The sequence below is a fragment of the Protopterus annectens genome, chromosome 1.part2, assembly GCF_019279795.1.
Source record: "Protopterus annectens isolate FY-2018-M chromosome 1.part2, PAN1.0, whole genome shotgun sequence".
In the NCBI taxonomy this organism is placed as follows: Eukaryota; Metazoa; Chordata; order Ceratodontiformes; family Protopteridae; genus Protopterus; species Protopterus annectens.
This window is the reverse complement of record NC_056727.1, coordinates 1,144,953,407-1,144,981,176: the sequence shown is the minus strand read 5'-3', so window position 1 is coordinate 1,144,981,176 and position 27,770 is coordinate 1,144,953,407. Positions and strand designations below refer to the sequence as shown.

Below are 27,770 nucleotides of genomic sequence, written 5' to 3'. Positions count from 1 at the left end.
AATTGTCTATATAATGACAATAAAATAAAATGTTACCAGACAATCCATATACTTTTAAAAACCTATCTTCCCACATTGCTATCACTAAGTTCACAAATACAGGGGCGATTCTAGCCTCCATGGCAACACCTGAAACCTGCTTGAAAAATTGCCCAAAAAGGTGAAACAATTATTGATCAAAATCAATTCCAACAATAAACAAACAGTATTGATTTTTACATTAGTAAAGTGCATAAACATAGTCAAGTAGTCTGTAACATATTCAATTTCAAGATCCTGTTGGATGCATGTGTATAAAGAGACTACATCTATGGAGGCAAAAATAAAATTTGTGTGGTGTACTGAAGATAGGTTACTCAATAACTCTAAAAGATGCCAATAATCTCTTAGATAATATGGCAAACTTTGTGCGACAGGATTAAGTATGTGGTCTAACCAAATAGAAATGTGTTCAGTTTTATGGAAAGCAGCAGATACTATTGGCCTAAATGGCAGTTTATATCTGTGCTTGTGAACCTTGGGGAATCCAAAGAATCTGGACATCCTAGGATGATCAACACACAGAAGGCTATAAGTGCCCTGATCCAAAATTTCTTGACAAAACAGGTCAAAAAGTATCGTATTTAGTTGGATACAATCAAAGGTAACTTCCATGTAATTGGAATCGTCAGCTAAAACCTCCAAAAGGGCTTGATTATACTGGGCTGTGCTCATAACTACAATCATAACCCCCCCCTTGTCAGCACACATGACCCTTACTTCAGGGTTAGTGGCAAGATCCCTTAAAGCAGACCACTCAAGCTTGGTCAAATTAAACTGAGCATTTTTCTACTTCTGAAATCATCGTCACACAAATCATTGAACACTTGCAGGGTTCCATTTAATGCAGGATTAAAAGTACTTGTCTTACATAATGTGTCCCTTGGCTTAAATGAATCTGGTACATTGCTCATAAAAAATGTAAATTCAGCTTTCTGACATATATCTTGAAGTCAATAATCAGCTTGGTCAAATTAACTGGACAAAAGGGTATGAAAGAAAAACCGTTCAAGAGCACAGCTAAATGATCAACTGACAGGGGTAATTCACTCAAACTGAGTACTTCTATATTATAGTTCCATGCTTCTTTTGATTCTTTACCCTGCTTTCCCCTTGGATGACTTGTTGCCTCAACATTTTGTTGTTCGTACAGTACCTGTAGGATGTACTGAAAATGCCTTGTTGAAGCAACCGAAGGCACCAAGGAATTAATTTCAGCTTGTGCATTGGGAGTGTATAAACTACCAACTGTCTGATTAGTTAAGTTAATCACTAGTGAAACATCAGATTGTAAAGAAGTGGCAGTAGCTTCAACTGGATTGGTTCTTACCAACCCCCTTTTATACAGGATAAGCAATAACTTTGGAGCACGCTTCAGTGTCTCATCTCAACCTTCTGTCCTTTTTAGCCATAATAGATGACCTCAACCTTTATGTTTTGGCTGTAATACCTAAATATAACATGGAAAGGGACGGGAAACCACTGTAGCCCCTGATCTGTTTATTCAAAACCAAACTGTCTTTTTTAATAGTTTCAATGTCTGTCCTGTAACTGATGACAAGGGCTTTTATCAATGAAATCTCTGTGTTGTTAAACAATTCCACCAGTTCTTTATAGAGCATATCCCCTGCTTTCACTCCATTTGGAAACTTAAATACTCTTAGACCTTTAGGGACACACCCAATCCTAATAGTCTCCTCTAAATACAAAATGTTATATGAAATAAATTTAGTAATCATCCATTCGAACTTAATAATGTCATTTTTACAAGTGTTAAATATGTCTTCAAAATTTGCCTCACCACCATTACAGCCATTCCTGTGTTGTCGTTTAATCTTCCTACCCCAAAGGGGTTGGTTATGAGATTCATGGAAATGAAAGAAGGGGCCAGCTCCAATCAACACAACCAAAGAATTGTCTGGGTGTGACAGTGTTGTACAGAGTGTACTCAAAGACGTAACCAACCCCTTTGGCATAGGAAGATTAAATGACAACACAGGAATGGCTTGTAATGGTAGTGAGGGAAATTTTGAAGACACATTTAAAAATGACATTATTAAGTTGGAACAGATGATTACTAAATATATTTCATTACAATATGAAATTTTGCATTTTTAGAAGAGAATATTAGGATTGGGTGTGTTCCTAATGGTCTAAGAGTATTTAAGTTTCCAAACAGAGTGAAAGCAGGGGATATGCTCTACAAAGAACTGGTGGAATTGTTTAACAACACAGGCATTTCATTGATGAAAACCCTTGTCATCAGTTACAGGAGAAACTCTGAGACTATTAAAAATTACATTTTGGCTTTGGACAAACGGATCAGGGGCTACAGTTGTTTCCAGTCCCTTTCCATGTTATATCTAGGTATTACAGCCAAAACAGAAAGGTTGAGGTAGGTCATCCATTGTGGCTAACACAAAAAAGAAAAGTTGAGATGAGACATTGACGCATACTCAGAGGTATTACCTATCCTGTATAAAAGGGGGGTTGGTAAGAACCAGTCCAGTTGAAGCCACTGCCACTTCTTTGCAACCTGACGTTTCACAAGTGATCAGCTTAACCAATCAGTCAGTTGATAGTTTATCCACACCCAATGCACAAGCCGAAACTAATTCCTCGGTGCCTTCAGTTGCTTAACCAAGGCCTTTTTTAGGACATCCTGTGGGCACTGTACGAACACTGAAATGGTTGGGCAACACATCATCCAAGGGGAAAAGCAGGGGAAAGAACCAAAAGAAGCACTAAAATATAATATAGAAGTATGCAATTTGAGTGAATTACCCCTGTCAGTTGATCATTTAGCTGTGCTCTTGAAAGGTTTTTCATTCATGCCCCCTTGTTCAGTTAATTTGACCAAGCTGATTATTGACTTCAAGTTATATGTCAGAAAGCTGAATTTACATTTTATTATACACAATGTACCTGATTCATTCAAGCCAAGCGGCGCATTATGTAAGAAAAGTACTTTTAATCCTGCATTAAATGGAAACCTGCAAATGTTCAATGATTTGTGAGAAGATGATTTCAGAAGTAGACTGCTTATGAAAAATGTTCAGTTTAATTTGACCAAGCTTGAGTGGTCTCCTTTAAGGGATCTTTCCACTAACCATGAAGTAAGGGTCATGTGTGCTGACAAAAGGGGTATGATTGTAGTTATGAGCACAGCCCAGCATAATCAAGCCCTTTTGGAGCTTTTAGCCGACGATTCCAGTTATATTGAAGTTATCTTGGATTGTATCCAACGGAGATTTTCATCACTAAATACGGTACTTTTTTTTTTTTTTCAATAATCCGTCTTTTATTGTTTTTCAATAACATAACTACACACTATAAATATATACAATATATACATGATTGCTTCCAAAAGTTACATAAACATTATATATTAATGCAAATTATTAAAAAAGAAATACAACATGAAAAAGTCCACAATCTGTATTATTGTTACGATCTATGTCAAATCTAAGATTGAATCATTCTTATAAATATGTGTCCTGAGTAATAGTGGATAAGAACCTCTAGGCCAACACAATATTGAGGATTTGCTCCCATATTTTTATATTATTTATGCTTTTCTTATGGTCATTGATTAACAATTTATGCGCTAATATGTGTCTGACTGCTAATGTTCTAAAATTTTCCCAAGATGTCTGAGTCGGGTTCAACCAGTTTGAAGCTATGTATAGTTTCATTAATAAACAGATATTCATGTATTCATGATTATGATCTTTTTCGATTTATCTAAGTTATCTGGAGGAATATGTAAGATCATAAATTCCCAAGAGAGTGTTGAATGCTGGTATCCCATTTTCTGTAATTGAAGTTTTAATGAATTCCAAAGTTTAAAAATGCATTTGCAACTCCAAAACATGTGAAACAAGTCAGCTGTCTGGTCTGTACAATATGGACATTTAGGCAAATTCTTTGAGTCAAATTTATGAAGAATAAGACGGGTATAGTATGCATTGTTAAATATCATCAATTGTGTGAATAGTAATTTCTGAAGGGACACAGACTTTAATGTTAGCTTAAATGCTTCCAAGATCTTGCTGTCGTCAACTAATATTAATTTTTCCCTCCAATAATTCGATAAGAGAATATGTTTGTTATATTTCATCTCTTTTATCAGTTTATATGAAATAGTTATATATTTTTTATCTTGTATCAGAGCTTCCCACAGATTACGACATATATTTAATTCCTCTTCATTAAAATCAAAGTTATTAAAATAATTTATAGCCAGAACTTTTAGTTGTCTCATGATAATTAGATAGGAAATAGGAAGACTTTTCTCTTTTAAAATATCGTGAACTGATATCCCAAGAAAGGGGTAAAGATCCAATACAATTAAATCATTTATTAGGGGGAATTTTTGTAAGTCTATCAACTTATTCCCAATTACTAAATTTGGGTTCTTGTGGAATGGTTGAAACACCATCATATAATTTAGTAGGTTTAATGAGGTAAAAAGATTTTGAATAGAAGTTACATAACTTTTAATATGTTCTATTAAGTCATATTTACTGAGTGTTCCTCTATTCAGAAAGGGTAGAGCTTTACAGTTAATTCCCACTTTAGTTACATGTCTGTAGGTTAAGACCAGCCATTTTGGCGCCCATTTCAGACTGCCTCTATCAAAGTGAATCGCCCTTAAAATTCTGTTGGCATTAATTATCAAGTAATAAGTTTCAAAATCTGGTAAGTCTAAACCTCCCCTATTCTTTGGAGCCATCAGTTTCTCATATGTTATCCTCATTTTCCTAGGTTCCCAAAGAAATCTCCCTAGTCCTATATGAAGCTGTTTAAAAAATTTCCTCGTGATTCTAAGTTGTGTAGCTCTAAGTATATATAATATTCTGGGAAGAACATTCATTTTGATAATTGCAGTTCTTGCCATCATTGGTAGTTTCAGTTTACTCCATCTTTTCAAGTCCAATGTTATCTCATCCCAAGTTGACTTAACATTGTTTATAAAAAAAATCTCTATTATCAGTTGAAAATTCAATACCCAGATATTTTGTTTTTTTGCTCCGTCAATACTTGTCCTATCAATGGTAGCAATGAAAAAGGTGTAGGAGTCTTTAATGGGAATATTTTGGATTTCTTAAAATTCAGTTTATAATTAGAAATTTTCTCAAAGTCTTCTATTGCTTTTATTATTTTCTCAGTGTCTGACACTAGTGTGGTACAATATATATTTAAATCATCTGCAAAAGCAGCCATATTTATTTTCATACCATATAGTGTTGGAGGATTGTAAAAACATTTTGTTTAATGTGTAAAAATAATGGTTCCAAATAAAGATTAAACAAAATAGGAGATAATGGGCACCCTTGTCGGGTACCATTTTTAATTTGTATTCTTTTAGAGCATTCTTGATTGATAAATAGATTTGTATATGCGTTATTATATATTTTCCTTAATGTTAGAATGAAATCCGAAGGTATATTAAAGTATGATAACATATCAAATAGGTATACCAAGTTAACTCTGTCAAATGCTTTCTGTGCATCAATTATGAGTGCATAAATATTGAGATTTTTGTACTTGGCGTATGAGATTAATGTGTGAAGCGTTAATGTATTATCAGTGGTCTGTCTCCCATCCATAAATCCCGCCTGTTCCTCTGATATTAATAAATTTGTGACCTTTTTCAGTCTATTTGCCAGGATGGATGTCATAATTTTCATGTCTATGTTCAAGAGTGAAATGGGTCTGTAATTATCTGGGTTTTTAGAGTCACTTTTTTCTTTCGGTATCAAAATAGTCTTAGAAGCATTAAAGTGAGGATCATTGATTTTATTTTGAATTATATAATTAAATGTCTGTGAGAGTATTTTACTCAGAATCTCATTAAAAGTTTTGTAAAATTCAGAGGTCAATCCATCCGGGCCTGGGGCTTTATGTGGTCTCAGCTTTTTAATTATCTCTGTTACCTCCTCTGCTGAAATTGGTTTAATTAAATCCCTGTGGGACTCATTATCAATATTCGGGAATATGATCTTCTGCAAGAAATCTTTCCTAATTTTCTCTGTTAAAATTGTCTGCTGATCGCCATATACCTGATTAAATATTGTTTCAAAAGTATTCATAATATCTTCCTTATTAGTATATGTTCTATTATTATAGTTTATTTCTGATATTAATAATGTTGATTTTGCTTGGTTAATAATGCGTGCTAATGCTTTTGAGGGAGTCTGAATATGATTCGCATATTTCACTAAATTTCTCTGTTCATAAAATGACAATTTACTATTATGTAGTAAAAACAGTTCTTTTTGACACTTCAATAAGTCTATTTCTGTTTGTTTATTATAGTTCCTCATTAGCTCCTGGTCTAGTAACTTAATTTTGGTTTCCAAGTCTAGTAGTTCCTTATTTTGCATTTTTTTATAGTAAGTAGCTTTCTGAAGAAAAATCCCTCTTATTTGGGCTTTGGTTGTAGCCCATTCTATATCAACAGGATGTCTGTTTTTAAGAAAGTTATGAAATAACTGTTCAAGTGTCTCTTTAACTTCTTTCAATATGTCCTCTTTCCTCAGTAAATATGGATTTAAAGACCAATTGTATCCTCAAAGTCTCCTATTACTCATATTATTATTGTTTATTGTTAGTGTGATCTTTGAATGGTCCGATAATTGTCTGGCTTGAGTGGAAACACATGGGTCAGCAGATATCAATACTTCCGAAATCAAAAAAAAATCAATTCTCGACCACATTTTATGGCAACTTGAGTAAAAAGTAAAATTCTCTGCTTTCATTTGTGTGTGTGTATGTATAAATGGGTCATATAGTTTAAAATCACTTTTAAATTCCTTCAATGCTATCATTGCCTGTTTATTAAAAGCTTTGGATGAACCAAATTTGTCCAACTTGGGATCTTGATACGAATTCCAGTCACCTCCCATTAATATATAACAGTTATTATATTGTTGTAAAATAGAGTAAAGTGAAGTTATAAAATGGTGCTGATTAGTGGAGGGGGCATATATATTCATGAGTAATATAGGTTTATCATAGAACTTAGATATCAAAACCACTAAACACCACCTTCCCTCTTTATCTATTTTGACATCTAAGTTTTTTTCTTGGTATCGTTTTTTAATTATAATTGCCACCCCTGCACTGTTCGTTGTCCCTTCCGCCGCCACTATCTCCCTAATCCATTTCTTATTCTTCAGTATATCCCACTGATCATTAGTCAAATGAGTTTCCTGCAATGAAATAAAGTCTGCTTTTGATTGGAAAAACAAGTGTAAAAATAGCTTCCTTTTTTTCATGTTCTGGAGTCCTTTAACATTCCAAGATTCTATTATCCACATCTGTAGCTTTTCAAAAATGTATTCCTATTCCTACTATTGAGAGACAACCTTAGATTACAGTGTATTAACATACCATAGATTATTTGGAAGCAAATCTGACATCCCATCCCTACCCAGTGCTTATTCACTATTCCTCTGGACCAGGATGTACATAGGTTTTTCACATCCATTGAATATCTCTGTTTATCTAAATTTCTAACTCTACAAATTAACCCAAAAACCTTATGCAAAAAACCTACAACCACTATCTCTAAATCTACAAAGCTTAATCCAAACATTCCCTAATAAACACTACTAATTACCTAACTACAGTTCTGGACATACTTAATATAGTCAAACACATTTACTAATTGTTGTGTGAAAATCCAGTTTAACTAATAGCTCATAATATTAATAATCAGCAATGACAATAATACATTTTAACTTCTTGTCATATACACTATTAATTATTAATTCCCAGAGAAAGGAAACAGTTGTTAAACATAACAATACAGTCCTAAGGTTATTTTTGTTTAAATGTTCTAACTGTTTTAGATAGTTGTCCTTCTCCAAAGGTAACAGTCTGCTAAAACTTGGAACATACTCTAAGTAACAATAACAGCTGTACTACACAAGCATTTGACTAAATAACTGTATCCCTATAAAATATATTTAAAAATACCGAAGAGAAGGACAACCTAAATGTAACATTTTAAACATTTCAAGTTCACAGTCTTTCATAACATTTATTATACTAATATCATCCTGTTATTTTATTGAACAGAGCATACACATACATTTTCCTAATTAACAGTAAAAGAAAAGAAAAAAAAAAAGAAAAAAGCCCATCTAAGAAAAAAGAAATAGAGACATAATTACCAGATTCTATCACTATACAATGCAATACCCTTCTATTTTAACCAACCCATTACAATAGTATTTCCTACCTGTACAGCTGTATATTTCCTTATACCATACAGAAGCCATTTACCCTCCAAATAAGTCCAGGAAGCTTAGTTTTTAGTTCCAAACAGTTTCTACAGCTTCTCTATAGTCCTTCCTGCTTGATGAGCTTGTTTTCTTCATTTCGAATTCACGATGGGGGAACCAGTTCGCGGACGGACCTCCTGGATGCGCTACATTGAAATCAGTCCCCCTGCATCCTCCAAAGGACTTCCTGTTACCTCGTGGCTTGTTTACACTCGTAGAAGCCATAAATCTTCGGAAAAACATCGGGGACACGCTGGAATTTCGAGATAAGGATGTAATCAAGAGTTTCTCAGGGCCTGGTAAAAAAAAAAAAAAAAAAAGAACAAACAAAGAGTTATAAAGCCTCGGATCTTCGTAATTATGGAGTCCCAGTCTGTCTGATGCTGAAAGAAGACCTGGATACTTTAATCAAACTTCTGAAGGTGGCAATGCTTTGAAAAGCTTCAAAAAGGTAGGTTTTGCTTCTTTTTTTAGTGTTTATTGAATATTTAATACCATCCACTGTGAAAATTAAAGTATTTGGATACTTCATTTGAAATCTGGTGTTTTTTTCAATCAAAATCTTGCAGTATGGAGCTAGCATTTGTCTGGATTGCCTTATTTGTATTGGTAAGTCCTGTGTCATGGAAATTTTGTTATTTTTCCACATGATAAATCCACCATTCTTTTTAATAGTTAGCAGTATTTTGCTTGCATCTTGGTAATTCAGTATTTTAGTATAGACTGGTCTAGGTGCATTTGAAGCAAATGATTCTCTGATAGCTCTATGTGCTCTTTCTATAACAGTCTGTTTAACACTATCAGAGTCCTTGAACAGTGTTTCAAGTATTTGCATTATGGTAGCATTCAGATCATTGTACTGAATTGTTTCTGGAATTCCTCTAATTATTATATTATTCCATCTGGATCTTGCCTCCAGGTCTAAAATTTTATTTTGTATGGTTTGAATGTCTGCATCATGAGAGTCTGTTTTTTTCGTAAGCATTATTATTTTATCCTCACTTTCAACTATTCTGGTTTCTGATTTGTCCATCCTTTCCAAAATATGATTACATGTGGCACTAAACGTAAGCATTTGTGTTGATAAATCTTTTAAGGCTTCTTGAATAGGTAACAGTGCTGATTTAATTTCCTCCATGCTGACCGGTTGGTCTGGTTTGTTTGGTATTCCTGTTTTTGCAGACTCCCTTTGTCTAACTGTTTTCTGTCTTTTAAAAATAGCTTCTTTTTCCGGAGATTGCAAAGCAGATAGTTTAGTTTTAGAAGTTGTGATTTCCATAGTTTTGTCTTCTTTTGACATTTTGATACACTGTAAATGTATTTATACCAGGTGTAAGGCTTCAGATGAGAGATGTGTATTTCCTTTGTTTGTTGCTCTGTTCAGAGTCAGGCTGACCATCAATTCCAATCCTGCTGTTACAAAGTATTTTTTCTCTATTTTTCCTTCTCAGAAGCGAAGATAGATGTTAGTACTTTAGTTATTGCTGCCAATTAGCATATTAAATCTTGTGATATATCCACAGGGTTGATTTTTGTTTCTGCTATCTGGAGAGCTGTAGTTTTGCAGTGTTTAAAGAACGGTGGCCATCTTTGAATCCCCACTAAATACGGTACTTTTTGACATGTTTTGTCAAGGAAGTTTGGATCATGGCACTTATAGCCTTTTGTGTGTTGATCAACCTAGGGTTTCCAGATTATTTGGAATTCCCAAGATTCACAAGCACAGATATAAACTACCATTTATGCCAATAGTATCTGCTGCTTTCTATAAAACTGAACACATTTCCATTTGGTTAGACCACATACTTAATTCTGTTGTACAAAGTTCGTCATATTATCTAAGAGATTCTTGCCATCTTTTAGAGTTATTTAGTAACCTATCTTCAGTGCACCATGAAAATGTTATTTTGCCTCCATAGATGTAGTCTCTTTTTACACACGCATTCAACAGGATCTTGGAATTGAATATGTTACAGACTACTTGATTAAGTTTGCTGACTTTGATAATGTAAAAATCAGTACTGTATGTTCATTGTTGGAATTGGTTTTGAGCAATAATTTATCACCTTTTTGGGCATGTCTTGCAAGCAGGTTTCTAGCTGTTGCCATGAGGGCTAGAGTCGCCTCTGTATTCGTGAACTTAGTTATGGCAATGTGGGAAGACAGGTTTTTAAAAGTACATGAATTTCCTAGTAACATTTTATTTTATCGTTATATAGATGATTTGTTTTTCCTTTGGACAGGTAATTGGTATGAATTTGAACAGTCTGTAGACTATCTTAATAGAACTACAGATTTTTTTGAATTTCACTGTCAGTGGTGCAGGTAACGGTCTGACTTTTCTGGATATTAATTTAGTTTATGATCATGAAACCCGGTCCTTATAAGTAGACTTTATAGAAATGAAACTTTCTTCAATCAGTATTTACATAGAGATATCTTGCACCCTTCACACATGAAAAGAGGTGTTGTGAAGGGTCAGCTGATTAGATTAAGTAGATTATCATCTATTGATTCTATCTTTCTAGAAGAAGTTGATAAATTAAAGAAATTCGTTATGGACCGGGGTTACAAAGCCAATTGGCTGCCTACCATTGGGGAGGAGGGTTCATTGCTTAGAGAGACTAAAGCTCATCCAGTTCTCAGCGAGCAGAGTGTTAGCGGTGGATTGGTTGTTGGTGGGGTTGTTGGTCGAGGTTTAGCCAATCGAGTTGACTTCAAGTTTGCTTTTCCGATTTCCTTTTCTAATGAAATGTGGATTCTCAAAAGTATTATTTTTGAGAATTGGAAAGTTGTACTTGGGAATTCAGATTTGACTGCTGTTTTGGGTAACAGACCTTTATTCACTTTTAAAAGGTCAGCTAACCTGTAGATAATTTTGGAGCAGCAGGTTTCGGTTCGGCATGATTCTGGCCAGGTCACTATGGCTAGAACATTTACTTGTGAAAGATGTAGACAATGTTTTTTTTTTTCTTCAAAAAACTTTTTATTGAATTTTAGGACATTGAAATAAAAATACAACAACAACAAAATTAAAATACATATTGAGGGAAAAAAATGAAACGTTAGGAGATATTTATAATAACACAATTTTGTATGATAAATGTTTATATCTCAATGCAGTCTAAGAACATACAATAACTATCTACAACATAAACTAATGTTAACCAAAAAATATATCAAAATAGATATAGATCTAAAATAAAGCAGGTATATAGATATAAAGGAGACTGAGGTCTATGAAACCCAAAAGGAGAGTAGCCAACTATACACTATTAATAATGTGTAGCACCTTTTCTATAGCTTTGTTGATTTGTACCGACTTCTTGGGACTTTTCACTATCATTTTCTGCGCACTGATATATGTACAGGCTAGAATTTTAAAATTATTCCAATTCAATTTAGTACGATCTAGCCAATTTTGGGTGATATAGAGTTTTATAAGTGAACATATGTATATTAGTACTTGTGAATCCAATTTGGAGAGATAAATATTTGGTATATGTAGTAATGCAGTCTCCCAGGATAGGGTGGATTTATGATAGCCCATTTTCTGTAAACGGACTTTTAGGGAAGTCCAAAGTTTATGTGAGTGATAGCAAGACCAAAAAATATGTAGAAGATCTGCATTAGGGTGAGAACAACAAGAACATGAAGCCGATTTATTAGCGTCAAATGTGTTAAGTTTAGAAGGAGTAAAATATGCATTATTATTAACCATTAGTTGGGTGTAAAAGAGTTTTTTGAAGGGCGAGTGTTCTAGTGTATTTTTAATAGCTGAGAGTTTCTGATTTATAGATATGTGAGAATTATGTTTGTCCCAATAATTGGAAAAGAGACAAATTGTATTATGAATTATTTGATTTATAAGATTATAGGATTTAGATAACATTTTCTTTGGGAGTGTAAGTACCTGTATAACCGCTTTATAATTAGTAATATCTATGTTATCTACTTTGGTGTATAGAAAATTAGCATTGACAATATCTCTTATTTGACGTAAGGTGGTTAAATAATTAACATTAACCTTAAGAATTTTGCGCATATTAGTGAGAGTTTCATTTTTGTATTGTAACAGATCCCAAACAGTGAGATCTTTGATCAGGGGAAAGTTTGAAAGATTAAAAGAAATATTATCTAAATTAATATTAGGATTTAGATGGAGAGGTTGCATTAATTGAAATGTATTTTCTAAGTTGACAAGTTTTAGCAGTTCTTGGAAAGCAAAAATTTTTTGTTTTAAAGAATTAGGAATTTTTAATTTTTTCATGACATCTAAAGAAAGAAAAGGAAGAGCTAATGGATTAATATTTTTAGTTAAAATGTGTTGATACCATAATTTTGTCCAGATAGGGTATTGATTATATTTCTCAGTATTTATATTCAGAATAGATAATAGTTTATTGGCCGAGATAATCAAGTAATAAAGATGAAAGTTCGGAAGACCAAGTCCTCCCTTATTTTTAGGAGAGATTAATTTAATGTAAGAAATTCTCACTGATTTGGGAAACCATAAAAAACTAGCCAGAACTTTATTAATTTTTGAGAAAAAAGATTTTGGAATCAACTGATCCACAGCATTAAATTGAAATAGCAGTCTGGGGAGAATATCCATTTTTATTATTGCTGCTTTTGATAGAAGTGATAAATTAAGCAATTTCCATCTATTTAGATCAAGTATAATAGACGACCATAATTTAGCTAAATTATTCTGAAATGTGGAGAGACCATTATGATTTATAAAAATCCCCAAATATTTAAAATTCTGAACTATCTGGAAAGTGGAATCAGGAAACAAATATGATTTGTGAGCAAGTGGGTTTATGGGGAGAATATATGTTTTTTGAGTATTAATCTGATATCCTGAGACCTCAGAGAATCCTTCAATAGAACCAATTAGTTTTGAAAAGTCTGAGCAATGTGTTTGAAAATATATTATAAGATCATCTGCAAAAGCCGACAAACAAACTTTAGTGTTAAAATTCTAGGAATCTTATGGAAGGTATTTTGTGTTATATATAATAATAAAGGCTCTACATATAAATTGAATAAAAAAGGAGATAGCGGGCATCCTTGCTTTGTACCATTAATGATCTTTATACTTTTGGATACTTTCTTATTAATATAAAGAAAGGTATAAGAATTTTTATATAAGATTCTAATAAAGTCTATATAAGAAGATGGTATATTAAAGCAAGACATAATGTGAAAAAGAAAATCCCAGTTGACCCTATCAAAGGCCTTAGCGGCATCAAGGATCAGTGCATACAATGGATTTGAGTCTTTTTTAACAAAGTGTATAAGAGAATCGATTGTTAGGGTGTTATCCCATGAATGTCTATGTGACATAAAACCCGCCTGTTCCGAAGAGATCAAAAATGGTAAGACATTTTTTAGTCTAAAAGCAAGTAAAGAAGCTAAAATTTTTATATCAATATTAATCAGAGAATTAGGTCTATAATTATTAGGATCAGTTTTTTCTTTGTCCTTTTTCAAAATTAAAATGGTTTTTGAGGTGTTCCAATACAGGTCAGATATACCATTAATCATTATGTAGTTAAAAATTTCAAAAAGAAGGGGTGAAAGCTCAGATGAGTAAGTTTTAAAAAATTTGGGTGTAAAGCCATCAGGTCCCGGAGATTTACTAGTCTTAAGTCTGCTAATGGCTTCTGATATTTCTTTAATAGTCAACGGGGCAGAAAGTGTATTCTTTTGTTGATCATTTAACCTAGGACATTTGATAGAGGACGCAAAATTCACAATATGTTGTTTATTCCTAGATTTGTTTTCCTTTGAGTATATCTCTGAGAACAGTGATGTAAAGAGCTGCATAATTTCTGAATCAGTATTATAAAACTTGTTATGTTTTATTGACGAAATTCTAGGAAGAGATTGATTACCTTTAATTATTCTGGCTAGCACTTTAGAAGGAACCTGTGCCCATTCAGAGTATGTAGCTAAGAGCCTTTGCTCTGATATGGTAAGATTATGTTGGTGTAAAAGCAGTAATTCTTTTTGGGAACTTAATAATAAATCATATGTAGAGGAATTAGGACATATTCTGTATTGATTTTCCAAATTCTGAATTTTTGTTTTTAACTGTAATTCTTTATTTCTATATTGTTTTTTTAAGATATGATGCTTTGTTAATAAATATACATCTAAGGGTTGCCTTACATGCAGTCCATTGTATATCTAAGGGAATATCTGATTTGACTAAATTAAGATATGTTTCTTTCAATGTTTCAGTTATTAATTTATGTGTATTTTCATTTGAAAGTAAATTATTATTCAGTGTCCAATTATTGTATAGAGATGTATCTAATGTATTTGAAGCCAAACTAATTCCAAGAGATATTCTAGAGTGGTCAGAAAAAAATCTGGGTTCAAGAGAGTAACTAATTTTCCTATGAGTAAGGAAGTTGGAGATAAGAAAAAAATCTAATCTTGACCATGACTTGTAACATTTTGAATAGTATGTGAAATTTTCTTTTCTGTCATACTGTGTTATAAGAGAAATAGGGTCTGTGAGGTTGAGGTCCATTATTATTTCTTCCAAAGCAATGGATGCTTGGAAATTATATGAGGAGGATCTACTAGTACGGTCAATGTCAGGATTAATGATAGCATTCCAGTCCCCCCCTAAAATAAAGTAATGATCTTTAAAAGAGGAGAGGATATTATAAATTTGTATAAAGAAGATATGTTGTTGTTCACAAGGGCCATAAAGATTAAAAAATATAATTGGTTTATCAATATCATGGAAACAGGAGATAATGTAACACCATCTTCCATTCACATCACATTTCATATCAGAAATAGTTCCCTGAAAATTATTTTTAACTATAATGGCCACCCCACATGATTTTGTACTATTACCAGCTGCTACTATCATTTTAATCCATTTCTTGCTTTTTTCTTTATCAAAGTCTTCTCTATTTAGGTGTGTCTATTGTAGGAAGCAAATATTAGCCTGTGATTTAAATAGAAGATGAAATAGTAGGGATCTCTTATTTTTATTTTGTAGCCCTCTCACATTCCATGAGTCAATATTTAAGGTCATATAATTAAATAAAAATAAATATATAACATATATCTAAAGCTTGACAAGATGTGTTGATAACTATAAACCTCAGTTCCTTATACTTATTATAATGTAACTTGATGTCTCCCAAAAAGATTATTTTAAAGATCCTATAATATTCCTTCCCAAGTACCCCGGTGCCTAACCACCCACCCCCTGCGAGAGAAGAAAAATATAAGTGAATCAAGTAAGTGATATTGGTTAACACTACCAAAACCATTTGTATCAAATTAGCATAATAAACTTTATATAAAAACCTAACTAAACAAGAAAACATTATTATAATATCAAACATATTTACATAACTAACTAAATACAAGATGTCCAACATACTCAATCCCTACTCACGTATTTAGTATACGAGCTCCAATTTTAAGTAAGATATACAACAATTTAAAGAATTTCCTCAGCATCACATTCTAAATATTAAAATGAATCAAATTTATATAAATTACCGTATATAAAAAGTATAAGAAAGATAAATTTAACATTAATGTTTTAGTTATGTAGGAAATCATGTTTCACTATAGTGATATTATGAATAACTATGACATTAAAATCTAACTCTCAGCATAAATATATGAAATATGGTTAATAACTAAAAATTAAAACAGGTAAAAAGTAAGAAGTCTCCCTCCCTAGCCAGCAAAATAAAAGCTTAGAGCTGCTGGGCTACTAACCACCTTAAAAATGTGTTTGCATCCATATTTTAACATCATAAGCAAACACACTTTACTAATAAGCATCTATTGGTGAAACCAAAAAAAATGTAAAGAAAAATTACTGGTATCTTACACAGTAGTTTCTATTTATCATGTTACATGTTACATGCATTTAGCCAGTTGCATTTTACCTGGATTTTAATCAAGCATGTATGGATTTGTCACTGAAGACATTCTACAAAACAAATTCAGCATACATTTCCATTGTCTGTTGTTTGTGCTGGAATGTAACAAGTTAATCATTTGGAGGAATGTGTCCATATACATATGCTTTACTTACTAACATAAATATAACAAATTAATTTTTAAACTATCAAGAAATGTAGTCTACAGTTCTCCTGTATGGACACAAAAAATTATTTAAATAAAACATTTAGATCTGAATAGGAAAACAAAATTATTATACTGTACAAATATATACATTTATATCATGTTTCTATTACAACATATAACCCAGAGTATATTTGTTAAGCGTATTATCTGAGTATTCAGATGTGAAAATCAATTTATCTAAAATACCCTTATGTTGCTTCAAACTATGCACACTTTGCTTAAAAGAACAAAATATTTTACCAGATATGAAAAACAGTACATAATGACTTGAAAATAAGCTATTATATATATTAAATAAGAATTGTACCTTGAAAATAGATGTAACAGAGCTATATTTGGACCTATGAAGACACTTTCCATCATTTCTTCCATAAAAGCAAAGCCACACTAAAACGAGAAAGTATCCAGCTGACAGCAGTTGACTAGAGCGAAGCGTGCCTTCTGACTGAAGAATAGATCAATTACATAAGCCCATATGCCAAATAGAACAAAAGAAACAGAAAAAAAACACATATTTTAATGTATATGAGCAAACAAGCATTTCCTTCAACAGCCTGATCTGAAACGAAACCAGTGAGTGTCTTCTGCGAGTGATGACGTCACTGCTGAACTCCGTAGCTTCATAGAAGGTGTGTGGCATAGTGAAACAACAGCTGATGGAGAAAACAGAAGATTTTCGCTCTGTATAGCCTCGAGAGTCACTAAAATCTCCCTCCAAAACGCTCGTAATTGAAATAAAGCATTGTATTTGTTAAAACTAAAAAAAAACATGAATACTACATCGCAAAGCATAAAGGAACCACAAGGCTTATTTAAAAGCTAGAAACTGAGTCTATATTCCTGAAGGAATATATTTGTTCACAATAAAAACAGTATCTCTTCCTGTTTTCAAAAGAAAGGAAAAAAATATACTGTGCATATATAAACACTGTGTACACCCTTGGTAAGAATAGATTTAACAGTAAATTACACATACTGTCTGTAGGAACATATCATTTATAGAAAAAAAAATCATCACATTTGTACCCTACAAATAAATGAAATATTAGGAGACTGAATCCGGAAGCTTTTTAAATGCTTTAAAAAAACATCTTTTGCTCCCTTAGGATCAGAACACATAAACCTTTTTTCATTAAATGTAAAGGACAAGGTATTTGGATAAGACATACGAAATCTTATCCCTCTTTTTATCAAGTCTGCACAATAGGGAGAAAGTTTTTGTCTATTTAGTTTTATTTGAGAAGGAAAATCCTGTGAGAATGACAATTTGTGAGATTTCCATATAAACTGTTTTTTACTTTTAGCTGCTTGCAAAATTTGAAAAGCGTCTTGGAAGTTTAATAACTTTGTATATATAATCCTTGGTGAAGAAGCATCTTGGCTTGCACGTAATGCTCTGTGTGCTCTCTCTACAGTTATATTTTTTGAGGATGCTTCACAGTTTAATAATGTCTCAAAGATACTCTTAGACACAGACAGCAGATTTTTATTATCATAAGATTCTGGCAAGCCACGAATAATAATGTTGTTTCTGCGACTCCTGGCTTCTAAGTCTATCAATTTAGTTTGTATTTCAGAAATAGCTTTATCTTTAGACTTTAGATCACTTTCCAATGACTCAATTTTTATCTCTAAAGCTGAATTACTGTTTTCAATAGTACTCATTCTGTCATTTATTTGCTTTAAAGTATTACCAAAGTCAGCAAATTGTTCTGAGAAGTTTTGAATAGCACTTTGTATAGGTTTTAATGCTAGCTTTAGTTCATCTAAATAAAAGTTTGAGTCATTCAAGTCTTTGTTACTTACTTTGGAAGATTCAGGAGAATTTTTAGATGTTCTCAATCTTTTGGAAGTGGTATCTTTTTCAGGTGAGTGCACTGAAGAAAATTTGGCCTTTGTAGACTGGGTCTCCATGGAGTCAGATTTAGTAGCCATGCCCAGAGATTAGATGCTGATGCCAGAGTGACAAGTTCCAGGAATATTCTGAAGCAGCAGGTGACCAAATCAGATAACACCACAAACTGTTCTGAGGTAAAATATATCCCAAAATAAAATTTCCGAAGATAAAAATATTCCAGATGTATGTAAAAAGATTTGTAGAATCCTTTTATGAAAAAAACTGAGAAAAAATATTATTACAAAGTTGTAAAAAAATAGAGATGTTACAAATCTGTGAGGAGCTCAAAGAATAGGGACTAGTCTAGTCGGCAGCCATCTTGGATCCCCAAGACAATGTTGTTTTATGAGTAATTCATATGTATTGATTTTCACACATTGTAATATCACAGTTAATTCTTGCTCCAGATTTGAGTGTAATTCGAGGTTTGTTGTTTACATGGCTTTATGTGATTCATGTAATTTGTTCTACAATGGTAAAATTATCAGAAGTTTGAGGAAGAGAGTGTACAAGCACTCATTGGCCATCAAACAGAAAGATTTAAATAATGCACTGACCAAGCATGGAGTTGCTTGTGCAGTGTTTAAGAAGCTTTCATTTACAGTTACTGATTTTGTAAAAGACGGATATTTTAATGGTGATACTAAGAAACTTTTAGAGTGCCAAGAATCAGCTTGGCAAATGAGATTAAGAGCAGATGGGGCTCCAGGGCTCAATGAGTTTATTAAAATTAAATGTTTTTTAACACTGCAAAGGTTTTAGTTGGTTCTTGATCTTTATGACTTAGTTGACTATCAATTATTTAATTAACATTGATCTTATTGGTTTTACTGTCACATGATCAATTATGATTTTGTATTTAAATTTATGGTTCGGTCTTCATTATGTACTCTGAAGAAGTTCTGTTTTGAATAAAAGAATGAAAGCGCTTACTATTATTCCTGTGTTTCTGCAGCTGTGGTTTTGTTGTTTTCAGTTTTATATATTTGTTATATCACTGTCTCTCAATTAAACAAGTAGCTTGACTCCCAGTTAGTCAAAGTGTTCATTCTCTGGTTGGTATACTGTTTCATAAGCTCCTTCATATGGACCATTGCAAGGCCATGCATTGACTTATTTATTTTGAATGGTTCTCCAGACCCCTGAGATCTTCATCTTTCAGTGCTCTTGCAGTTGACATCCCAGTCTTTTCACTTGCTGATGCTGATAAAGCCTTCTATCACCTACTCACTTTCAATTTAAAACTGTCTTCCTAACACCCTCTGTCAGCTCCCTGCACTCACACCCTACACAAAACTGATCCTGTTGACTTAGCCAACCTGGTAACAGATAGGTTCAGCGCAAACTTCACCCCCATCCTCCATAAAGGCACCTTTGACATCCATGATACTTCTCCTGCACCTCATATCTCAGTAGATCAAGTGTTAAAGGCCCTATCCAAGACAAAGAACACAGCTTCCATGGGATCTGATAGTATCCCAGGCTGTATTCTGCACCATCTCCAGAAAGAACTGGCTTTGCCATTGAGCACCCTATTCAACCACAGCCTAAGTACAGGCTTCATTCCAGTACAGTAGAGAACTGCCATTGTCATCCCCTTACACAAAGGTAGTGCCACTACTGACCCTGGGAACTATCACCCCTTAGCTTGACAAGTCTAATATGTAAAGCCATGGAGTATATTATTATGAATCTCATAAACAAGGACATAGGCAATCTCCAAGCACTTGACCCCACTCAGTTCAGATTCGTCAAGGGCATATCTTGCCTGTTGAACCTGGTTGACTTCTTTGAGACTGTCACCAAGGACCTGGATGAGAGAAAGTCAGTACATACAACTTACCTTGACTTGGCCAAGGCTTTTGACACAATCCCCCGCTCACACATCATCAAAAAGCTAACACAACTTGGCTAAAATCCCTATCTCATCAGGTGGGTGGCCAACTATCTCACTGACAGGACCCTCAAAGTCAAAATAGATGCCTCCACTTCTGATAGCAGACCTGTCACTATTGGAGTTCCCCATGGATCTGTTCTGGGACCCCTACTGTTTGGCATCTACTTCTCAGAGGTCCAGGCTAAGACAAAAGGCCAGTGGTTGACCAGGTTTACAGACGATTGTAAGTTGGGTGATGTCATTGACTCCCCAGATGATGTTAACATACTGCAAGAGGGTCTCACATCAAACAATGACTGGTGCCAAAGTCATGGCCTCAAGCTAAATGCAAAAGTAGCATCATCATACCATTCAGCAGAAACATGGCCCCTACTGATTACCACATCAACGGCAACTCCCTAAGCACACAACTTGTGGTGAGAGACCTGAGTACTCAGTTTGATAACAATTTCACATTCGACCATCATATAGAGGGAGTGGTCAGAAAAGCCTTTTACTTGGCTCATCTCATAAGTAAAGGGATTTCATCCAGAAAAAAGGAGGTTATTACCTCTCTATACTCCTCCCTCATTAGACCAATAATTGAGTTTGGTATGCACCTCTTCAAACATCTGCACCAACTGGAAAGGCCAAGAAGTACCTCACAATGAGAATCCATGGCCTCCAAAACCTGCCCTATGTGGAAAGGCTGAAATCATTGTCACTCTACTCTGTATCATACAGATTGCTCAGAGGTGATCTGTGTCTCGCCTACATGGCAATCTTGGACCCTGCCCTACTAGAGATGCTCCATACCCATAAGTCTAACTCCTCACGCATTACCCACACAAAAGGCCTGAATCTAATATGTAACATCAACAAAACAACCTGGAGAGACAGGTTTGTCTCGTAGAGGCTGCCCCATTTCTGGAATAGACTTCCCATATACGTCAAACAGAGTGCCTCGCTGACCCTCTTCAAGCGCAACCTTGATGAGTGGATCGGAAAACACAAATTTGTTCCAGGGGTTCCACCTGTGTCTCTCACTGACAGGGGTGACAGGTGCTGACTGAAGTTTCTTTTTGGGAATAAACTCTTGGCTAGGCATGTAAGAGCCCCAGAGCCATTAACCTAGTAACCTCCTATGATCCTATGATCCTAAACAGTTGAAATTGCATCTGCAGCGCAAACTAAATGCTGAGTTTGTTACACAGTAATCTAAAAAATTTAGCTGCTTAGTTTAATCCAGTAGAATTTTCATACAGTGGAGCTTTTACTGTATTAAGCAGCACCAAATATTACTGTCTTAATAGTTGCATCATGTTTCCTTAGTAATGTCATTCTCAGTATGCTGTAAACTTTTCTATTTGTTTATTTTAGGTCGTGACTGAAAAGAAACACCAGTAATCAAATCCACATTCCTGTTAAAAATAAATAGTATATAATGATTAAGATATCTTATTATATTCGAAACGTGATAACAGGAGCACCAAAATCATTGATGCTGGTAGTAAAACACGGATATGCGATGCCTTCATAGGTGTTGTAGTTGTCTGCAAGTTTTCTCCAAAAATAACTTAATTCTAACTGATTGTTACATTCCTGAAATGCACCATAATATCTCCAACCTCATAGGTTCATAGATTCATAGGTTCATAGATAAGTACTAGGCTATTGGCCCTAAGGTTTATACAAGCCTAGCCAAATGAGTTCCCAGGATTTTGCCACCCAAGAAAATTATTTTCCTGTGCCCCTGTTGAGCAGAGCCACAGCAGTGATTCCTGGGGTGAATTTCCTATTATGCATCCAATTGTCAAGATTTCTCTTAAAGAGGGCTAATGAGGAGCTTTGTTTGACATGAATGGACAGCCTATTCCAGAGCAGGGGAAGTCTCTGGGACAGAAATCTATCCCTCCAGCACATTCTGTTTATTGTGGTGACAAGGTTTAGGTCCCTGGAATGTGTGGCTCGGAGAAATTGGGATTTCTTTAAGTGTAGCATGTCCATCAGGTCTGGGTTAGACATGGCTTTGTACGTTAGACAGAGGTTGCCTCGGAGTAGGCGATATGTGATGGAGTAGAGCTGTTGTTTTTTGAGACGGTCAGCATATGGCATCTGTTTGAAGCAGGTAATCCTCTTAGTGAGGTATTTCTGTGGCCTTCCCAGCTGTTACAGATGTCTTGTGAGGTACATACCAAACAGGGTGTTGTACTCTATGATGGGTCTAATTTTTATTATTATATTTTATTTGCAGTTGGTTTACCAGGATAGTCTATTGGACCAAAAAGAACCCATTTTCAATGGAGTCCTGGGGAGAAAAGCTCCAAAAACAAACAAACTAGGTACATACAATAGACTGCTAATAATAATTATACAATATAAAACAAACTTTAACTATACTTTAAACAAACAAACTAGGTACATACAATAGACTGCTAATAATAATTATACAATATAAAAGATACAAACTTTTGAGTTCAAAATTCAGGAAACATTCAAACAATACAATCTAGTGAATGATAATGTGAAGTGTTTATGTGTGAAAAGTGATATTACTTTACACATACAGAGTGGTTATTTTGTAAGGAACATAAGCTTTGTAAGGTACAGTCAGGTAACATGAGCGTGAAAGGAAGACGTAAATACCATATTTTTATGAGGGGTGGGAGCAAGAGCATTCCCATTGGGACTTTAGATGTATATGAAGAGATTTTTTGAACATGTAATGATTGGAGGAGGAGCGAATGGATGGTGGGAGTGAGTTCCAGAGACGAGCTAGGTTAAAGGATAGTAAGTTTTTGCCTGGGGGACGAGTTGGTTTATGTACTTCTAGTAGGTTTTGATTGTTTGACCTTAAAACTCTATCGGGTAGGTGCATCTTGAAGGCAGAAGACAGAGAGGGACAAAGAGAGGGGTTGAGAATGAGCTTGTGGGCTAAAGTTAGCTGAGTATAGTTGAGATGATTAGGTAGTTCAAGCCAATTTAGTTTTTGGAGAGAGGAACAGTGGTGGGTGGAGGACCTGTGGCTGTTGGCGAACTTAGCGATTTTGTTGTAGCAAGAGGAAAGTTGTTTTTTAGAGAGGACTGAAGATTAGTTAGCAGTGTTGCTCCGTAGAGAAGGGAGGGGATAAGAAAGGAAGAAGAGAGAGTGATTTTAGAGGAGCTTGTGAGGTACTGATTCTGACGGTAGAGCATGCCTAGTTTTTGATGGGTTTTTTTAATATTTAGTTGTAGATGGGAGTTGAAATTAAGCTGGTTGTCAATTTGGACACCAAGTAACTTGGTTTCAGACACCAGTTCCAGGGATGAATTATTTTGACTAGTAATCGAGAATGTGTTTATATCGAAAGGAGTAGTTTTAGAGGGGGTAAATATCATTAGTTTAGTTTTGGAGGCATTGAGTGCTAGGTGGTTTATTTTCATCCAATGTTCAGTAATTGAAAAAGCTTCCTGTGTAAGCTTTTGGAGCATAGAGGAAGATGTGACAGAGCAGATAATGGTAGAATCGTCTGCATATTGGATGATGTTAGAGAATGGAATGGATTTGTGGAAATCATTTATAAATATATTGAAAAGAAGGGGACCAAGAATGGAGCCTTGGGGAACTCTGGTGGGGGTACTAAGAAAAGAGGAAGTGGCCTTTTTCCATTTTACAGCTTGGTATCTATTTGATAAATAGCTGGAGAACCAGTTCACGGAGGAGGGAGAAAGGTTAAGTTTTGAAAGTTTAGTTAAGAGCAGGCTGTGTGAGATAGTGTCGAAGGCCTTAGAGAGGTCAAGTAGTAGGGTAGAGACAATTTGGCTGGAATCACGTGCTTTATTAACAGTCTCAAGATAGGAGAGGAGGGCTGTCATAGTGCTATGATTTGGCCTAAAACCGTGTTGAGTAGGGGTTAGAAGGTTGTTATGTAAGAGATGTGGTAAGAGTTGAAGTTGGACACACTTTTCAAGAAGTTTAGAAATGGGGGACAGGATAGCGATGGGTCGGAAGTTGTTGACATTACAGTTATTGACACCTTTATGTAGAGGAATGATAAAGGCTTGTTTCCAGAGTTGGGGCACTGTACATTCATGGATGGAGCAGTTGATTAGAATGCTTATAGGATAGGCAATTGCTTCAGCAGCTATACTTAGGAAGTAAGAGGGAATGTTATCAGGTGCGTTAGTACATGGCTTCAATTTCTGAAGGAGTTTCTTTATAGTAGAAGTGGGTATAGGTTTTAATGAGAATAGAGCTGAGTGGGGAGAGAGAGAATTAGAGGATGGTAAGGATGATGTGGAAGTTGGAGTAGGAGAAGAGGTGGAGGATAGACAGTGAGTAGATGGGAGTGAGGAAGGAGTGGTAGTGAAGGGTGGAATGTTAGCAGGAGAGGGTGGGGGTGTATTAGATAGTGAGGTGAAGCTAGGGAAAGAGGAAGTTAGTTTGCTAATAGATTCAATGAAAAAGGAGTTGAATTGAGTAGCTAAGTCTAAATCTGGGGCATTTGGGTCAGGGGTAGGGGTGTGTGGTTTGCTGGGGTTAAGAAGGGTAGAGATTCCTTTCCAGAATTTTTGAGGATTTGTTTTATTAGTGTTTTGGAGTGTAAAGAAGTATTTTTGTCTATCAGAGATAATAAGCTTTTTTACTTTATTTCGAAGGGTTTTGTACTCAATGTGGTGTTCAGGGTCTTGTTTTCTGATAGGGTCCCCAGGCTTTATCTCTAAGGCGCATGGTTGATAGTGTGTTTTTGGTTAGCCAGGGGGCAGAATTAGTTTTTATTTTCTTTGTCCTCAGAGGGGCTTGGGAGTCTAGTATTTCTAAGAATGTTGAGTTGAAGTGAGCAACTGCATCTTCTAAGGATAGTGTCTTTAGATTGTTCCAGTTAATTGCTTTTAGGGAATTTAAAAAGGTTGTTGGGTTAAAGTTTTTGTGGTTGCGGGTAGTAATATAATTGTGGGTGCGGTATGAGATACAGGGGAGGCGGTGAGTGAAGATGGGCAAATGGTCGCTTAGAGGGTCGGGAAGAGTACCACTGTCTGAAAAATAGTGGGGATGTGACAATAGAATCCAATCTAGAATACTGCCACAAGAGAGATTTTTTGATGGACGTGTTACAGTGTTGATTAGCTGGGAAAAGTTATAAAGGTTGATGTTAAGGGGGTTAGTTGGTGACTGAATGGAGGCCCAGTTAATATTTACATCTCCTAAGATTATGGTTTCATTGCTGATGTTGTTGGACAGCCAGGAGAGGATATCTTCAAGTTTGGAAATGTTTTCCCCTGGGGGGATGTAGAGGGATGCTAGACATATGTGTTTGTGCTTATTAACTTGTAGGAGAGTTAGGAGTAATTCAGCATTGTTAAATTGTGGAATAGGTTTGTTGTAGGGAGTAATTAGCAAGGAAGATGAACATAGGAGAGCTACTCCACCACCTTTTTTGTGGGACCTGTCTTTTCTAATGATAGAATAGTTAGGTGGAATTATTTCTGAGTCTTTTATAAAGGGTTTTAGCCATGTTTCTGAGATAGATAGGATGTCAGGTTTGTTATGCATGAGCCAAGCATGGAGGGTTGCAACTTTGTTGACTATGCTTTGGGAGTTTAAAGAAGTAAGTAATATAGGCTTGTGTGTGGAGGTGGAGGTGGAGGGGCCTGGGTTGGGATGGATATCACCTGATAAAAGACTGGTAATCAGATGAAAGATTGGGTTAGAGAGGTAATTTAGTAGTTTGATAAAAGGATTTGGTTCTATTGTGATTGTGAAGGGGTTCCTGGTTGCTATGGGGATGGAGTTTTTCTGAGAGGTGAACAATTTGTATGAGAAGGATAGGAGGTGTTTTATAGGGTATAGATGGGGAGAAATAGATGAGTGTGAATGTGAGAGAGGGGAACTAAGATGGTTAGTTGTGTGATAGAATTGTGAATGGTAGGAGGTACAGGGTTGGGTGAGGTAGTGAAGATATGAGAGTTTAAGAAGTAGTAGTAGTAAAATAGAGATGGATGAAGGTAATAAGGGATGAGTAGAGAGGAACGATGACCTCTCTTTTTCTGGAGAAGAACCCTTTTGTGATGAGGTGTGCCATGTAGAAGGATTTCCTGACTACTGTGGTGATGTGATTATCAAAGGAAAGACTACTATCCATCTGTGTTCCTGTCATAGGGAAAGTTATTTTCTGAATTCACGCTGAGTAAAAATTTCTGCCATTTATCATCTTCTTGTGGATTCACTGGGGAGCATAGATGGCACACTGTAGAAAACAGTTATAGTCTTTTTTTCAGGCAGCCTCAAAAGGAATCCATTTCTTCAACTATCAATTGAAGGAACAAAGAGATACCAGAGAAGTTTAACTTATGGGTAAATAACAACCAAAACTAATGACTTGAATCTTCTCCACAACAGTGAATACACTTGGATTTGTTAATGTTCTTAATGTATCCTCTGCTACTGAATCTAACAGAGCAACTCTTCTGATGTGGCAAAATTATTCTAAGAAACTTTACTCGCTCTACAGTGCAGGATGAATATGGTAAAATGAACAGTATTAATGCCTTATGGTACAAAGAAAATTCTTTAGTAATATTTTGACAGGTCTGCACACTGTTAACAAAAATGTCACATCTGTTAGTACTTTCTTGCTAGTTATATTGTTTATGTTGAAGAGATATCATTACCTATAACCTCAATGTCACGTTTTAACATTACAATATTTTACAATGATATGATTGTAACTCATAGATAAGGTGTAATCTAATGAATGACTATGAGCACTACTGTCATATTCCCTCAAACATCTTAAAGGAATTGCATTTCATGAAGAAGCAGTGAAGTACTTTTGTTTACACCTACAATTTTACATTTTGTAGCTTTCCTTTGATTACCAAGGACTATTTTTTGATGCTTCTCATAAGGGTAATTACTGCAGGAATTCATAATATGAGTGAGAAGCAGAGGTGGATATCTGTCAGCCTTGCCCTATCTTTTTCATTAGGGATATATGGTTGCAGTCTTAAGCACTTTGCCATTGGAATGCCAGTCATAAAAGAGACAATACTATCTGTAATTCTGTTTTGCTGCCCGAAGTGAATAATCAATTTGCTGCTGTTCACTTAGGTTTTTGGACTGTTAAGTCTTGATGAAGGGCTTCTGTTAATTCAAACATTTAAGTACCTATACTGTAAAAGCTATGTTAATCCAATAAAAGCTTATGATGAACTATATTTAAACTGTTCGTACTTTTTTTGTAAGAGAGTGTATCTTGATAAAACAGTTTCTTCTGCTGAGCTTGTATTTTCCATTCTTGTGTAGGTCATTGGTCCATTCGCAGACAATCCAAAAGTTTTGTTTGGAGATTATGCACCTGTTCCAGATCCTCAGTTTGTGTACACACCCAGGTAAGAGGGAACCGAATGAGGACATAATGCATTTTTGTCAAGAAATATATAGTGTATAACTTCTTAATGCAGATGCACTGAACTAGTGTATGGTTGCCGGTATACTATGGGTGTACTTTTCCATACTTAGAGTCTTAAAAGTTATCTCAGTGAA

General features: G+C 34.8%; 1 protein-coding gene across 1 annotated transcript in view; it reads left to right on the top strand.

Annotated features, from left to right (window-relative positions):
* Window positions 1-27,770, top strand: part of LOC122792265 (probable beta-D-xylosidase 5) — a 970,913-nt gene that overhangs the window by 551,640 nt on the left and 391,503 nt on the right. Inside the window, exon 10 of the mRNA XM_044060016.1 lies at window positions 27,531-27,616. Coding sequence (XP_043915951.1) covers window positions 27,531-27,616 — 86 coding nt within the window. The remainder of the gene's footprint in view (window positions 1-27,530; window positions 27,617-27,770) is intronic.